At 61.5% G+C, this 17,089-nt stretch overlaps 3 protein-coding genes across 3 annotated transcripts; all 3 read left to right on the plus strand.

The window, feature by feature from the left end:
• Positions 1 to 129: 129 nt before the first annotated feature.
• LMJF_05_0370 (conserved hypothetical protein) lies at positions 130 to 1,116 on the plus strand (the record flags this gene model as incomplete). Its single annotated transcript, XM_001687462.1, has 1 exon — positions 130 to 1,116. One exon carries the CDS (start codon positions 130 to 132, stop codon positions 1,114 to 1,116), a length of 987 nt encoding a protein of 328 aa, XP_001687514.1.
• A 1,709-nt stretch (positions 1,117 to 2,825) lies between these two features.
• LMJF_05_0380 (putative microtubule-associated protein) lies at positions 2,826 to 8,285 on the plus strand (the record flags this gene model as incomplete). The annotated part of the gene is made up of 1 exon (XM_001687463.1): positions 2,826 to 8,285. The coding sequence occupies one exon, from the start codon at positions 2,826 to 2,828 to the stop codon at positions 8,283 to 8,285; it is 5,460 nt and encodes a 1,819-aa protein (XP_001687515.1).
• A 6,131-nt stretch (positions 8,286 to 14,416) lies between these two features.
• LMJF_05_0390 (putative protein kinase) lies at positions 14,417 to 16,576 on the plus strand (the record flags this gene model as incomplete). Its single annotated transcript, XM_001687464.1, has 1 exon — positions 14,417 to 16,576. The coding sequence occupies one exon, from the start codon at positions 14,417 to 14,419 to the stop codon at positions 16,574 to 16,576; it is 2,160 nt and encodes a 719-aa protein (XP_001687516.1).
• Between the last annotated feature and the right edge of the window lie 513 nt (positions 16,577 to 17,089).

Raw genomic sequence — 17,089 nt, forward strand, 5'->3', positions numbered from 1 at the left:
TTTCTTGCGCGCAAGGCGTGCACGTCCTGCGTGAGACCACCGCTGCTTCGCGACTTTCTGCGCCGATGCATACTTGGGGAAGAGGAGAGGAGTCTTCCACGCACACACATCAATCAAGTAACCGCACAGATGCCGTCTGATCGCGTCCCCTCCGGGGATGGCTTCAACAACCCCTACGGGAATACCACCCTTGTCGGTAACTGGTTGGAGGACCGCCTGCAGCAGCGTATCGTGCACAAGCGCCGCGGCGGAGCGGCGGCGACATGGTGCGCACAGGGCATCTTTGAGGACCCGGCGGTGACGATGGCGCGGCACCCGGCAGAGGCGCAGGCGGCCCTCTTGCACAGCACCTACGACGTCGACTACGGACATCGGCCGGGAAGGACGCAGCGGACCGCCAGTGGTGGCGTGGACAACTCTGCTGCCGCCTCCACCCTGATGCGCGGTAGCAAGCACAACGCCAACGCGGCGGGCCCTGGCAGTGCTTCGTCCACGGCCAAGGGCGGTATCGATAAGGTGCTTCTCTTCTCCATCGACCCCGTCGCGGACCCAGCAGCGCCGCTGCCGCTCTCCACCAACGCCGACACGTACGGCGCCTTCTACTACGGAAACGACAACGGCTCGGTCGACAACAACGGGGCGCGGCACGCGGGCTCGGCAACGGGCGCCACCACGTCCTCGCCGGCTGACCAGGGGGACGGCGGGGCCACTGCGCCACCCGCTGACGCGGATCGTAACTTGTACGACAGCGTGTCACGCGCAGTAGCCGCTGCCGCTGCACCGTCCTCCAGCTTTCGTATGCCCAGGGCTCCGATGCAGCGGGGTGCCAATGCCGACGCCACGTTTTCGTCGTCGCCGGTCCCGCGGCGCCACATGCTCAGCCTCGGGGTAGCGACGACAAGCACGTTTGGCCACACAGGATGGACGCTCGCGTCCTCCTCCGCTACCTCAGCAGCTGATCACGTAGGCGCGGCCCCGTGGCGACCGCTCCAGCGACACCGGCTGCCGAACAAGGACAGCATGGACGACGAGCGTTGGTGCTCATCGAAGCAAGCCGCCGACACGCCGGTAGAGCACTTCACACTGCAGCAGCGCCTGCCGCCAGTGCGCATGTGAGGCGCGAGCGCCGTCTCCAAAGTGTTGGGCGGGAAAGGGGAGGGAGTGCGGCACCGACCGGAACGAGCAAGGGATGAATGCTGAGAAGAAGCGCACAGCTCGGCCAAACGGCGCCCCTGCCCCGCCCCGCCCTGCGCCCCCGATCGCACCCCGCCCCTGCGAGTTGCCTCTCCCGCCTCTTCAACCCCGAAGTCGTCAAGGCGAGTGACGGCTCTCCAGGGCATGAAAACGGCGGACCGCTCCTCTTCCTCGGAACGGTGATGTACATAGGCAGACAACGGCGGAGAGACGCACACATCCATCAAAGACCACGATGGCGATCCGCAGGCACGCTGCTAGCGCACATTCCTCTCCCTGTGTCTCATGTGAGCATGTCGGCGCGCCTGCGCTCGTGTGGTGACCCCTCACACGCACTCCCCCCCCCGACTCTCTCACTCGCTCTCGACTTGTGCGTCTCCCTGCCCGTGCAGTCGCCTCGCCATCCCTCACCCACTCACCTCTCGCCTACCACTTTAGGCGTGGGTTGGGCAGGTCGTCTGCCTTTGTTTCCCCCACTTGGTCTGCTTGCTCCCCATGATGGAGAGAAGTGCTCACCGACGCGCCTCCGTCTGCCATTCGTTTTCCCCCGCCCCACACACTGCCCCGCCACCCGACGTCTCCGTGTCAAGTCTGCCCCCCTGCGCGTTTCTGCCGGTGCGCGCATGGGTTACCGCAGGCGGAAGGGACTCAGGAGAGGACGGTGACACGACGCGCAAGAGTCGTTGTCAGCGAAAAGTGGTGCTACGAGGATGTGGGCCGTCGAGTTTCGACGCGTGTCCGTGGGGCGTGCCAAGTGCAGGGCAGGGAGGGGGGTGGGGTGCAGTCAGAGGGACACATATATACGTATACACCATGTACAGTCTACCAGTGCACAGGCCGAGTGCATACCCACCGCACCAGACATACAGCACCATGAAAGCCTCTGCACAGTGTCCAAGGTTGCGTTGTTCACGCTACAACCGCCACGCATCCCCACCACCACCCCACTTTCACTGCCACTCGTGCTCGCGTGGAAGTCAGTGTCGCACACCAATGCCGACTCACGCTTCTTTCCGAGCGTAGACGGCGGAAGAAAGGAGGCGAGCGGGGGAAGGCTCGTGTTATCCTCGTGACGCAGCTTCAGTTTTACAAGTCGTGTCAAGCTACGTGCCTCATCTCCATCTCCTTTCTCCTCATCCGCTCCGCCACACCTCCGGCCCTGTCCCCTCTTCGCGCCAGTTGGCCCGCGCATCACCCTCACCCCCCCCCTTCTATATAACTTCTCCACCCACACGCCACACTGCAGCTGACTCGCCCGCCTCCCTCTTCTCTCCTCACTCTGCCGCACACACGTACACACACACACACACACACACATACACAAACAACGAGACAGGGTACGCCACAACAGAATCGGCCGACGCATCCTCATCCACAACACGCTGCTCCGTCCCTCCGCTCTCTTCGCCTTTCCGCCACGTATTGAATCCCTCAACGGCACACATCCACCACCCCTCCCCCCCACACACACACACCACCACCACCACCACCACCACCTGCCCCTCACACTGCCCCCTTACGCGCTGCGTGATCCGTCCCTGCGCGCAAAACCAACCCCTAGCATCATCCCCATTCACCCACCCAACAGACCCGACACCTCTTACGCGCCGTTTCAGCCCGACGCCTGCGTCATGTCAGGAGCCGTCGCCACCTTCACGAACCCGCGACTGCTCGAGCGCCCTGCTAATGAGCGCACCGAATATGAAGACGCCTACCAGTGGCGTGGGCTTCCAGAGAAGCCGCAAGACACACACGAAGACATCGACAACATCCACCCCTCGGTAAACCCCGCCATGTACAACACGACCACCAAGGACGCCTACAAGCCGTACGACCCCGACGCGTACAGGCGCGAGCAGCCGACGGACGACGGCGAGGGCTACGAGAAGGTGCCCGTGGACCCCGCCATGTACAACACGACCACCAAGGACGCCTACAAGCCGTACGACCCCGACGCGTACAGGCGCGAGCAGCCGACGGACGACGGCGAGGGCTACGAGAAGGTGCCCGTGGACCCCGCCATGTACAACACGACCACCAAGGACGCCTACAAGCCGCACGACCCCGACGCGTACAGGCGCGAGCAGCCGACGGACGACGGCGAGGGCTACGAGAGGGTGCCCGTGGACCCCGCCATGTACAACACGACCACCAAGGACGCCTACAAGCCGCACGACCCCGATGCGTACAGGCGCGAGCAGCCGACGGACGACGGCAACGGCTACGAGAAGGTGCCCGTGGACCCCGCCATGTACAACACGACCACCAAGGACGCCTACAAGCCGCACGACCCCGATGCGTACAGGCGCGAGCAGCCGACGGACGACGGCAACGGCTACGAGAAGGTGCCCGTGGACCCCGCCATGTACAACACGACCACCAAGGACGCCTACAAGCCGTACGACCCCGACGCGTACAGGCGCGAGCAGCCGACGGACGACGGCAACGGCTACGAGAAGGTGCCCGTGGACCCCGCCATGTACAACACGACCACCAAGGACGCCTACAAGCCGCACGACCCCGACGCGTACAGGCGCGAGCAGCCGACGGACGACGGCAACGGCTACGAGAAGGTGCCCGTGGACCCCGCCATGTACAACACGACCACCAAGGACGCCTACAAGCCGCACGACCCCGACGCGTACAGGCGCGAGCAGCCGACGGACGACGGCGAGGGCTACGAGAAGGTGCCCGTGGACCCCGCCATGTACAACACGACCACCAAGGACGCCTACAAGCCGCACGACCCCGACGCGTACAGGCGCGAGCAGCCGACGGACGACGGCGAGGGCTACGAGAAGGTGCCCGTGGACCCCGCCATGTACAACACGACCACCAAGGACGCCTACAAGCCGTACGACCCCGACGCGTACAGGCGCGAGCAGCCGACGGACGACGGCAACGGCTACGAGAAGGTGCCCGTGGACCCCGCCATGTACAACACGACCACCAAGGACGCCTACAAGCCATACGACCCCGATGCGTACAGGCGCGAGCAGCCGACGGACGACGGCAACGGCTACGAGAAGGTGCCCGTGGACCCCGCCATGTACAACACGACCACCAAGGACGCCTACAAGCCGTACGACCCCGACGCGTACAGGCGCGAGCAGCCGACGGACGACGGCGAGGGCTACGAGAAGGTGCCCGTGGACCCCGCCATGTACAACACGACCACCAAGGACGCCTACAAGCCGTACGACCCCGACGCGTACAGGCGCGAGCAGCCGACGGACGACGGCAACGGCTACGAGAAGGTGCCCGTGGACCCCGCCATGTACAACACGACCACCAAGGACGCCTACAAGCCGTACGACCCCGACGCGTACAGGCGCGAGCAGCCGACGGACGACGGCAACGGCTACGAGAAGGTGCCCGTGGACCCCGCCATGTACAACACGACCACCAAGGACGCCTACAAGCCGTACGACCCCGACGCGTACAGGCGCGAGCAGCCGACGGACGACGGCGAGGGCTACGAGAGGGTGCCCGTGGACCCCGCCATGTACAACACGACCACCAAGGACGCCTACAAGCCGTACGACCCCGATGCGTACAGGCGCGAGCAGCCGACGGACGACGGCGAGGGCTACGAGAAGGTGCCCGTGGACCCCGCCATGTACAACACGACCACCAAGGACGCCTACAAGCCGTACGATCCCGATGCGTACAGGCGCGAGCAGCCGACGGACGACGGCAACGGCTACGAGAAGGTGCCCGTGGACCCCGCCATGTACAACACGACCACCAAGGACGCCTACAAGCCATACGACCCCGACGCGTACAGGCGCGAGCAGCCGACGGACGACGGCGAGGGCTACGAGAAGGTGCCCGTGGACCCCGCCATGTACAACACGACCACCAAGGACGCCTACAAGCCGTACGACCCCGACGCGTACAGGCGCGAGCAGCCGACGGACGACGGCAACGGCTACGAGAAGGTGCCCGTGGACCCCGCCATGTACAACACGACCACCAAGGACGCCTACAAGCCGTACGACCCCGACGCGTACAGGCGCGAGCAGCCGACGGACGACGGCGAGGGCTACGAGAAGGTGCCCGTGGACCCCGCCATGTACAACACGACCACCAAGGACGCCTACAAGCCGTACGACCCCGACGCGTACAGGCGCGAGCAGCCGACGGACGACGGCGAGGGCTACGAGAGGGTGCCCGTGGACCCCGCCATGTACAACACGACCACCAAGGACGCCTACAAGCCATACGACCCCGACGCGTACAGGCGCGAGCAGCCGACGGACGACGGCGAGGGCTACGAGAAGGTGCCCGTGGACCCCGCCATGTACAACACGACCACCAAGGACGCCTACAAGCCGTACGACCCCGACGCGTACAGGCGCGAGCAGCCGACGGACGACGGCGAGGGCTACGAGAGGGTGCCCGTGGACCCCGCCATGTACAACACGACCACCAAGGACGCCTACAAGCCATACGACCCCGACGCGTACAGGCGCGAGCAGCCGACGGACGACGGCGAGGGCTACGAGAGGGTGCCCGTGGACCCCGCCATGTACAACACGACCACCAAGGACGCCTACAAGCCATACGACCCCGACGCGTACAGGCGCGAGCAGCCGACGGACGACGGCGAGGGCTACGAGAGGGTGCCCGTGGACCCCGCCATGTACAACACGACCACCAAGGACGCCTACAAGCCATACGACCCCGACGCGTACAGGCGCGAGCAGCCGACGGACGACGGCGAGGGCTACGAGAGGGTGCCCGTGGACCCCGCCATGTACAACACGACCACCAAGGACGCCTACAAGCCATACGACCCCGACGCGTACAGGCGCGAGCAGCCGACGGACGACGGCAACGGCTACGAGAAGGTGCCCGTGGACCCCGCCATGTACAACACGACCACCAAGGACGCCTACAAGCCATACGACCCCGATGCGTACAGGCGCGAGCAGCCGACGGACGACGGCAACGGCTACGAGAAGGTGCCCGTGGACCCCGCCATGTACAACACGACCACCAAGGACGCCTACAAGCCGTACGACCCCGACGCGTACAGGCGCGAGCAGCCGACGGACGACGGCGAGGGCTACGAGAAGGTGCCCGTGGACCCCGCCATGTACAACACGACCACCAAGGACGCCTACAAGCCGTACGACCCCGACGCGTACAGGCGCGAGCAGCCGACGGACGACGGCGAGGGCTACGAGAGGGTGCCCGTGGACCCCGCCATGTACAACACGACCACCAAGGACGCCTACAAGCCATACGACCCCGACGCGTACAGGCGCGAGCAGCCGACGGACGACGGCGAGGGCTACGAGAAGGTGCCCGTGGACCCCGCCATGTACAACACGACCACCAAGGACGCCTACAAGCCGTACGACCCCGACGCGTACAGGCGCGAGCAGCCGACGGACGACGGCGAGGGCTACGAGAGGGTGCCCGTGGACCCCGCCATGTACAACACGACCACCAAGGACGCCTACAAGCCGTACGACCCCGACGCGTACAGGCGCGAGCAGCCGACGGACGACGGCGAGGGCTACGAGAAGGTGCCCGTGGACCCCGCCATGTACAACACGACCACCAAGGACGCCTACAAGCCATACGACCCCGATGCGTACAGGCGCGAGCAGCCGACGGACGACGGCGAGGGCTACGAGAGGGTGCCCGTGGACCCCGCCATGTACAACACGACCACCAAGGACGCCTACAAGCCATACGACCCCGATGCGTACAGGCGCGAGCAGCCGACGGACGACGGCGAGGGCTACGAGAAGGTGCCCGTGGACCCCGCCATGTACAACACGACCACCAAGGACGCCTACAAGCCATACGACCCCGATGCGTACAGGCGCGAGCAGCCGACGGACGACGGCGAGGGCTACGAGAAGGTGCCCGTGGACCCCGCCATGTACAACACGACCACCAAGGACGCCTACAAGCCATACGACCCCGATGCGTACAGGCGCGAGCAGCCGACGGACGACGGCGAGGGCTACGAGAAGGTGCCCGTGGACCCCGCCATGTACAACACGACCACCAAGGACGCCTACAAGCCGTACGACCCCGACGCGTACAGGCGTGTTGTGGATGAGGTACCTTCTGAGCTACCGGTACTAGCGCTCTCAGACAGGGCGTTTTCGACGCCGGCGGAGACTCATGTGGGTGGTTTGGCTGAAGGCACTGCTGAGGCTACTCCTTCTCATGTTGACGTTGAACAGAAGCCGAACCCGCGCATGCGCCGCGCGCAAGCCGACCCTGCATTTTACGAGAGCATATATGCAAAGGACTACAAACCCGCGGTACCGACTGCGGAGGCAGTGCCTGCTCCAGCTGATGTGTCGGAGCCTGCTGCGGAGAAGCCGGACCCGCGCAGGCGCCGCGCGCAAGCCGACCCTGCATTTTACGAGAGCATATATGCAAAGGACTACAAACCCGCGGTACCGACTGCGGAGGCAGTGCCTGCTCCAGCTGATGTGTCGGAGCCTGCTGCGGAGAAGCCGGACCCGCGCATGCGCCGCGCGCAAGCCGACCTTAGCAGCTATCAAAGCACGTATGCGAAGGACTACGGTTGCTCTGATGGTGCGCCCGCTTCGGTGGTGGGAAAGCCGGTTGTGCCGCCGTTGAGGATTCCTAGTGAAGGGAAGTCGAATAAGAAGAATGGAACCGCACGTACGTCGGTGCGCGCGCCCATCGCCGGCCGGCAGAAAGAGAGAAGCTCGGTGCCTGCCGCTAAGGCGCACGCACCGGTCTCCCCGCCGGCCTCAGCGGAGGAGGCGCCGACCAAGAAGACGCTGCCGGTGGCTCCAGCGAAGACGGGTGAGCCAGCCGAGCCGCGGCCGCGTCCAAAGGGATCGTACGAGACGGAATACAGAAAGAACTACCGTGCCTACAGCAACAAACACACACCGGTCGAGACCCCGCGTCGCACGCAGGCTTGCGTCCATCACGTGGACCCGGCTTTCTACACGACCACCTGCAGCGCTGCCTACGTGGCACCGGCCGCGGCACCAGCGCGTTCGGCCTTTACACGCCCGACGGTATCGGTGCGTCACGTGGACCCTAGCATGTACGTCAGCACAAGCCGTGCCGCTTACGCGTAACCGGCACCAGTCATGCGGTGCGGGGCTGTGTCTGTTGGATCTCGGCGTGTCTCTGCGTGTGGTTGCTTCGCGTTTTTCGAGGAACGGTGTGGGTCAGGTCAGGTCGGGGGGCTCGCAGTGAATCGCAGCGCGACAAAGAGCGAAGGAGAGGCGGAGGGTGCAGAGTACATGACGGCGGCTGTCCTCCTCCCACTTCACCTCGCTCTCGCTGATGCGTGTCTCCTTGCGTTGCTTTCCTGTCGCGGCAGGAGCGCTGTGCTGTACGCCTTCTCTTCGCTCATGGTTCGTTCTCGCTGTTGTTCATCAGGAAGACCCCTCCCCCTCCCCTCTCCTCTCCTCCCTTCCTCTGACACACCGATGGGATGAGGGGGTCAGAGACATGTCTGTCTGTGTGTGTGTGTGTGTGTGTTTCTTCACGCTCGTGTTATGTGCCGCCGCCTTTTTCTTTGTTGCTTTTCTCTTATGTCTCTTTGGCAGTCAGTCAGTCAGTGCCACCCACCGGCAGACAGGCACACAGACGCTCAACTCCCTCCCCGTTCGTGTGCCGCTTCACCGTGACAGGTGACCCCCCACCACCACCACCACCACCACCCGTTGCCTTTCTCCTCTCTATACATCACCATCTTGTTAGTTCCACGCACACACACACACACACGATTGTGCGAACACAATGCGTTCATGTTTGCAAGCGCCACATCAAGAGGACACCCTCCCCTTTCCTATCAGCACGTGTCTTGTCCTCGCACACCATCGCCCTTATACCCCCTTCCTCCCTCAGCCCATCCCCCACCCACCCACTCACTCACTGACTCTCTCTCCTCGGCCCTGCCGAGTGCAGAAGACGAGACGAACAGAACACAGTGGCAGGCACGCTTGCATCATCATCGCTGCCGTCATCGTCTCTTCCTTCTCTCTTTTTTCTCTCTGTACGCGAGCGTGGGTGTGTGTGCGGATGTGCCTCTCCGCCCCTCCCCCCCCCACCACCACCACAGCCACCGACTCCCTTGTCTTCCCTTTCCTGTACCGTATTTTTGCCCACCTCACCCTTTTTCTCTGGTTCTGTTTCGCTTGCGAGTTTGTTCGATGTATGCCTGGTGTGCTTCAAATCTAGCGCGTCTGTGACTGCCTCGTGACTCTTTTTGTTGTGTGTGTTCTTGTTTGGTGCTGGATACTGTAGATGGGAGATCATGCATGGCCGCCCTTGCGGGGTGCACGAGCGGTTTGTACCCCACCCCCTCCCCCTCTCTTTTTCTTTTACGCTGTCTGTGTGTCCTCGGTCGAGCGGACACCGCCCTGTGCCCCCCTCCCAGCCGTGGTGCTCCTCTAACTAACTATCTCTATCTCTCTCTTTCTCTCTTTTCGGGTGCTTTGTACGCCTCTGCGACGTCTTCACTGTGACGGATCAAGCGCGAGTTGCGCGCACACGCACCGAATACGACGGGACCAGCTCGCTCAGCCTCCCCTGTGAGCATGATTCTCGCTACACGGGTGGGTACATGCATGTATGCCTACACTGTTGAACGCGTGCGCCTGCCGGCACAGCCGTCTTGCCATGAGGGAGGGGCATTCCCAAAAAATCGAGCAGGACGTGTAATGTCCGCGCGCGGACGCACGCGTGGGACGTCTCTCTCTCTCTCTCTCTATCTATCTCGCTGCGTTTCCTTGCGTGTCGGTGCACGAAGAAGATCTGGCATGCTTCCGTCGATTGGGTCGGTCGGTGTATGCGTCGGTGTGCCCGTTCGTTTGCCATCGTGCGTGTGTCGTCTGCCGTGGTCACGGACGGGCAGTCTTGCACGCCTTCGTTGGCTGTTTTGCCTTTCTGTATATTGTATATATATATATATATATATAGCTGTATATACGTATGTTTGTGTGTTTGTGTCTTCTTCACCTTCCTGTATCGACGACAGAGCGGCGGGTGCAAAACAACAGCAGCAAAACGAAAGGAAGGGAGAGGTGGAGAGAAGGAACGGGTGTAAACCGAGGGCGCTGGGCACAGAGAGAAAGAGGAGACGAGACGGAAAGTGCACGCACACGCACACACATATGGACCACGAGAAGAAGGGCGTGTGCGTGTGCTGCTGCTGCGACGGATACGGCGGAATCGATGGGAGTGTCGGTCTCCTCCACGTGTTTACGCGTTCCATCCATCACCAGATGAACAGCAGCGCTAGTCGTACAGCACGGCACCCCTTGCGGCAATTCTCTCTTTCGCTCTTTCTCCCCGCCTCACCCAACCCAAACCAACTCCCCCCCCCTCCCCATCCGACTCCCAACCTGCGCATGCACATGCACGCCCTTTTCCTTCATCTGGGCCACCTTCCCCTCCCCCTCTTTCTCTTCTGTATTGTATTTCCTTTATGTCTTCACTAGTTTACCATGCTTGCGTGCGTGTGTGTGTGTCCGTGTGTTGGGGGTAGGGGGACACTCGGATCCTGTGATGCCACGCACTAAGGTGTGTGTTTGTGTCCCTCGCCCCGCCCCCTCCCGCGTCCATCAGGGCTTCCGAACAAAATGAGGCCCAGAGAATAGCCGAAACAGTATTGTACGTTTTGGAGGTTGTTTTCGCGATGGAGAAGAGGTGAAGTGGTATCTCTCAATCATTCTCTATACATATACGCATATATATATATATATATATAGATATATATATACTACGACTACAACTTTTAATGACGACTACGACGACTACTACGTGTGTTTGTTTGTTTGTGTGTGTGTTCTGTATTGCTGGTTTTTGCTGTCGCTGCTTGCTCGTTTGTGTTTTCTAAGAACTTGTGTGGAGCACAAGCAGAGGAGGCACCGGGCCCTCATGGTGTCTCTCTCTCTCTTTCTCTTTCTCAAAGATAGGCCCCACCCCGCCCCGCCCTTCTGTGTCTCGTTATCTTCCGCCGTCAGCTCACTTCCTCTCCTTTGCAGTCGTTTGCTTTTGTTGTTGTTTTCTCTTTCTGTGTTTCATGTTGGCTCCCTTCGGCGTCTCGCCATGTACGGCCAACCCCTCTTCGCCCTCACTCCTCTCTCCCTCCCTCCCTCCCTCCCTCCCTCCCTCCCTACGTTATCTTGTCGATATTCTCGATATTTTCTCCCCTGTATCAGCCTGTGCGGGTGATGTTCTCTTCGGTTTTTGTACCCGCAATGTAAAAGGGGAAGAGGAGAAGGACAACATCAGCCATGCGAAGGGGTGGATGCGCGAGAGATAGCGATGACAGCAGGGCGCCCATCACGGGGGTGAGAGAGGATAAGAGAGCCGTGCCCAGCATGCACAAGCGCGCGGAACGTAGATGGAGTGATTCGCTGACGCGACGTTAACGCGCACACTTGCCGTCGCTCCTTCTTCTCCCGTCCTCCCAGGCGCTCTGTATCGATGTCGCTCCGCCCGCTGGCCCGATTCCCGAATCATGTCGACGAGGGAGGGCGCACTTCCGCCTCTCTCCCCCCCCCTCCTCCTCCTCTTCCTCCCAACACCTCGATGCCGTCGTCATCGTCCTCCTCATCGACGGCGTTGCTTTTTCCTCTCGCCTTGTTTGCTTTCGCTGTCGCTGTATCGTGTCGTCTCATTCTACTCGGGCGTCTCCGGCAGCCCATCCACGTGCGCGCGCACACGAAAACAAAGGGCAAGCAGATGCCACTCTGACCTGCACGAGCTCTTTTCGCCCCTCTTTCCCCCGCCCTCCTCCTCCTGTCGCTCCCTCGTTGTTGTTGTTGGTTGTGTATCACCTCATCGTCTGTGCACATACCTCCTCCTCCCCCCCCCACACACACACACGCACACAAAGCCGCCTCATCCGCCAAGAGCGATTTGGAATATTAACATCAGCGGAAATCTGAATGAGCGCAAATACGAGGGGCGAGCGATGCGCCATGAAAGTGACACGCCAGGCGTGGCGTGGCGAACAGGTGGGCGCCGCCTGTCGTGGTGTGGAGGAAAGAGAAGGGGCGAGGGTAGGGGTGAGAAAGTGACTCTTCACCATGCATAGTCCGTCCTTCGACCTTTCTCGCCACCCCCACCCCCACCCTCACCCCCACCCTCCTCTCTAGTCTTCGCAGTCCTGAGTGAGAGCAAGAGAAAGAGAGAGAGAGCACCGTTGTCACACGTATATACATATAAGTGTGTGTGTGTGTGTGCGTGTGTGTGCGCGCTTGTGTAGCACCCTGTACACGCCATCGTCGGCTCCTTTTCCAAACTCTGCCCCTCCCTCCCTCCCTCCCTCCCTCTCGCTCTCTGCATGTGTGCACATGCGCCGGTCATCCACGTTTAGCATCTTCTCGTCCCTTCCGGCCCACTCCCCCCCCCCTCTCTTCCTCAGCACGCACATACCCACACGGAAAGCACTACATATAAAGGAAAGGAAGAAGGGGTCCATCAGTACCGCCGTCCACCGTCCCCGTTATCATCACTACCGCTATACCTAGACATATATATATATATATAACCTGTCTCTTTCACCCTCCCTCTCGCTTCCTGCACACTGTCCACGAGCAGTTACACACACACACACACACACACACCTTCTATACTTCCTTTTCTGTGTTTGTTTCTGGCTCTCCTCTGTCCACCGTGCGCTAGGTGTGTGTGCGTGTGCGTGTGCGTGTGTGTGTGTGTGTGTGTGTGCGTCGGTGCCCCCCCCTCCTCCTCCTCCTCCGCCTATGCTTTTAGGCGGCTCTCTCTCGCAGGAGAGAGAAGCAGATAGTTTCGCCCTTGAAGACAGGAAAAAGAGAGGCTAGCGGGAGGGCGGGGCGGGGCGGGGAGACGCACATCGACCCAGAAGCAACATAGCGTGCCCCAGAGCCGCCCTTATACCTAGACTTCCTGGCTGTTGCTAGACAGCTCTGCTGCCGCTGCTGCGACTGCTGCCCTTGCCTCGTCATCACGGGCGTCCTTGAGCCCATCGCCTCTACCTACCTTCACTACTATTATAGCCATTCTCACATATAGTTGCTGTGCCCGTATCTCCCCGTCTTCGTCTGAACACACCGCCGCCGCCGGCACCGCCTCCAATTTTGTTTTCGTTGTGGGGAAGTGAGGGTTGTTTTCTTCGCCAGCTGGCAAACAAGCAAACCACAGGCACACACACACACACACACACACAGGCACACAGACGTGCGTCCTCCTCCTCCTCTTCTTCCTCTTCTTCCTCTTCCTCCTCCTCCTCCTCTTCCTCCGCATCACACGCCGACACCCGTCTGCTGCCTACAAAACCCCACAGCGGTGCTTTCCCCTCTTCCCTCGCCTTTTCTCTGTCTCTGTCTACCTGTCTCTCTCGCCGTGCGTGTGTGCCTGTGCGTGTGTGCGTCGGCTCTCCCTCCTCCTCCTCCTCCTCGTCCTTCGGGAGTGTTCTCACTCCTTTTGCTCTGCGGCAACACACAGTCACGTCTGTGTGCGCGCGTTTCTTCTTCTTCCAAGCAGCAGCAGCAGCAGCAGCAGCAACAACAACAACACGATTTTGTTGTCGCTCGTGTTATTATCAGTGTGCCCCCGTGCTCTCTTTTTACGGTACCGTTCACTGCATCCGCGTCGTCCCGTCACCCCCTCCGCCTCTCCTTCGTTACCGTGGACGTCCTTTCCTTTCTTCTCTCTTATTTTCGCTGCCGTGTGCGTGTCCGTCAGTGCTTCACCGCCTCCCCCCCCCTTGAACAACACACACACACACACACACACACACACACACACACAGACACAGACACAGACACAGACACATCATTGGCCCTCTGCCAGTCGGTGTATCAAGTCACACAGTATTGTCTTGGCTTGTCCTTCCCCCACCCCCACCCCTCCTCCTCAGCTCTGCGCCGCGTCGTGCGCCCGTGCGGCGGTTGTGCGAAACAAGACTGCGACGGTCCGCTTCACTCTTACTCGAACCCCACCCCATCCAGTCAACCGTCTTTGTGGCTGACGCAAGAAGACGTCACCGTTGTACAGCGAGCACCACGCACCCGCAGCCGCCAAGAGACTCCCAATGTCTTCTCGCTCTTACTACAGCGGTAGCGGGACGACGGCGGTGGTGCCGCATAGCATCAGCATCTCTACCGCTGAAACCACACCGTCGCAAGCGCCGTCGTCGTACACGGAGCAGCCGTCGAGTGGCCAGCAGCACGAGTCGAGCTTGCACCAAGCGACGGCCTCGTTGTCCATGAACAGCACTATAAATAGCAAGGGTGCCTCTGCGGCCGCTGCTGCTACGGCGGCGGTGCCATTACACGGCGGTGACAGTCACCGCATGGGAGCAGCAGCGACAGCTGGTGGCAGTGAGCGCGCGAACTGGAATAACCCCTCATTCGTGGCAGCGCCGCGCAACAGCAGCGGGACAATCAATGTCGACGGCTACCCTCCAGCGCAGGACCATCAACAGCCATCGCATCCCTTGCTGCTGTCGCACAGCACAGACGTGGACGATGCCGGCAACGGCGCGCAGCACGCGGCGGTCAACGAGCCGCTCGAGTACTGTGGTGTGCGTCTCCTGCCCGGAGTGGAGCAGATCGACTTTGATGAGGGCTATTACGTCGGCACGATCGACGAGAACGGCGAGATGGCCGGCTACGGCAAGGCGACGTGGCACAGCGGCGACACGTACGAAGGCGAGTGGCTGAACGGTATGATGCATGGTAAGGGCACCTACACGTGGGCGGACGGCGACTACTACCAGGGCGACTACGTGAGAGGTCGCATGGAGGGTCGTGGCGAGATGAAGGACGCCACGGGGCTGTACACGGGTGAGTGGGCAGACGACATGCGGCAAGGCTATGGGCGCATGCTGTACGCCGGCGGCAACGTGTACGAGGGTGAGTGGCTGGCAGGCATGCGTCACGGCTCTGGCAAGCTTGTCGAGCCCGCCGCGCACGTCATGTACGAGGGCGAGTTCAACCGGAACGAAAAAGAGGGCCGTGGCGTGCAGACGAACTCTGACGGCGACGTCTACGAGGGCGAGTTCGCCCGCGGCAAACCCAACGGCCGCGGCACCTATCTCTGGGCCGACGGTGCACGCTACATCGGCATGTTTAAGGACGGCGTCAAGCACGGCGATGGGTGTGAGTGGCTCGCCAACGGCGACTGGGTGGCAGGGCTCTTTGTTGACGGCGAGCACGTGGACAGCCAATCGACGCTCCACAAGGCAACCGTCCTCACACCTGACAGCAGCGACGCCGATGGCGGAAGCGAGGACGGTGCGGGTGACGGCGGCGGTGGCGGCAGTCGGGGAAGCATCGGTCTCTCCGAATCGACGGCGGCCGCCGTACTCGCCCCTCTCGACGCTGCGAAGCTGCGCCGCATTGCTGATCAAGTGCACGCCCCGTCCTTCTCGATAAACGGGTCGGCAACAGCCATGAGGAGCCTCAGGAGCTCGTTGCGCAAGAACAGCTCCTCGAACTACCAAGACTTCAGCGGCTTAGGCGGTGTAACTATCGAGGAGGCATCGTCGTCATTCTTGCGCTCTCTGGCGGCTCCGCAGATGCTGCTGGACGACAGCGACCTCGAAGGCTGGACGCCGCTCAAGACGATCGGCAAGGGTAGCTTCGGTGCCGTGTACACGGCCCTCCTGCGCAACGGCCGAACGGTGTGCTGCAAGGTGATCGAGCTTGGCACTGTGGAGAGCGAGGAGGAGATGGATAAGTTACGCAACGAGATTGCGCTGATGAGGCGGCTGCGGCACCCGAACTGCGTCCAGTACTACGGTAGTCTCGAGGACAAGGTGAAGAACACGCTGAACATATTCATGGAGTACGTCAGCGGGGGCACACTCACGAGCTTCGTGACCAAGTTCAAGAGCATTCCGCTGGAGACGCTGCGGCAGTGGGTATACCAGATGGTGTGCGGCGTGAAATACCTGCATGAGTGCGGCATCGTGCACCGCGACATCAAGGGCGACAACGTGCTCGTCTCCGTCGACGGCATCGTGAAGCTGGCGGACTTCGGCTGCAGCAAGGCGATCGACGATGTCTGCAGCGCCACACATGGTTGCTCGACGATGGTCGGCACGCCGTACTGGATGGCCCCGGAGGTGATCAAGTGCGAGGCTGGCGGGTACGGTGTCAAGAGTGACATCTGGTCCATTGGCTGCACGATTGTGGAGATGCTGACGGGCAAGCCGCCGTGGCCGGAGTGCAACTCGATGTGGGCCGCCGTGTACAAGATCGCAAACTCTACCGGATTGCCGACGGAGATACCGGCCGACATCGACCCGAAGCTGATGGACCTGCTGCAGAAGTGCTTTGAGCGCGATCCGAAGCTGCGCCCGACCGCCGCAGGCATGCTGAGCCACCCGTTCTTGGCCAAGGTAACCGAGGGAGTCGCGTAGCCGCTGGAGGAGAGCAGGCGCAAGTGAGGGGGTGCGCACAATCATCATCATCATCTCTGCCCGCACACACACACACACACACATAAACCTCGCCCACTCCGCCCCTCGAACCGTTGCCTTGTCGTCGTTGTTGCGTCTCTATTTCATGGTGCTCTTTTGTTTGCTTCGTTTGTGTTGTTGTTGTTCGTTGTTGTTGTTGCTGTTGCTGTTCGCCGGCTCGTTGGTTGGCTGGCTGGCTGCTTGCAGCGTGATCCTTCTCTTCCCTTCCCCTCTTCTGTGCTTCGTTTTCCGTTTGCAGCCGACTCGTTTTCCTTTTTTGGGGGGAGGGGAGACAGGGAGGGAGGGAGGGGGGTTTCGAAGTTTGTGTCTACGCATCAGTGCCCCCCTCCCTCCCTGTCCCCCCTCCCTGTCTCTCTTTCTTGTGGCGTTCGGTGTTATTATTTCGTTACGCACATAACAGATCACATCACATCACATCACGCGCGCGATCTCTCGTTTCACGTTTCGTTATGA

This window comes from Leishmania major, chromosome 5 (genome assembly GCF_000002725.2).
Source record: "Leishmania major strain Friedlin complete genome, chromosome 5".
Classification (NCBI taxonomy): Eukaryota; Euglenozoa; class Kinetoplastea; order Trypanosomatida; family Trypanosomatidae; genus Leishmania; species Leishmania major.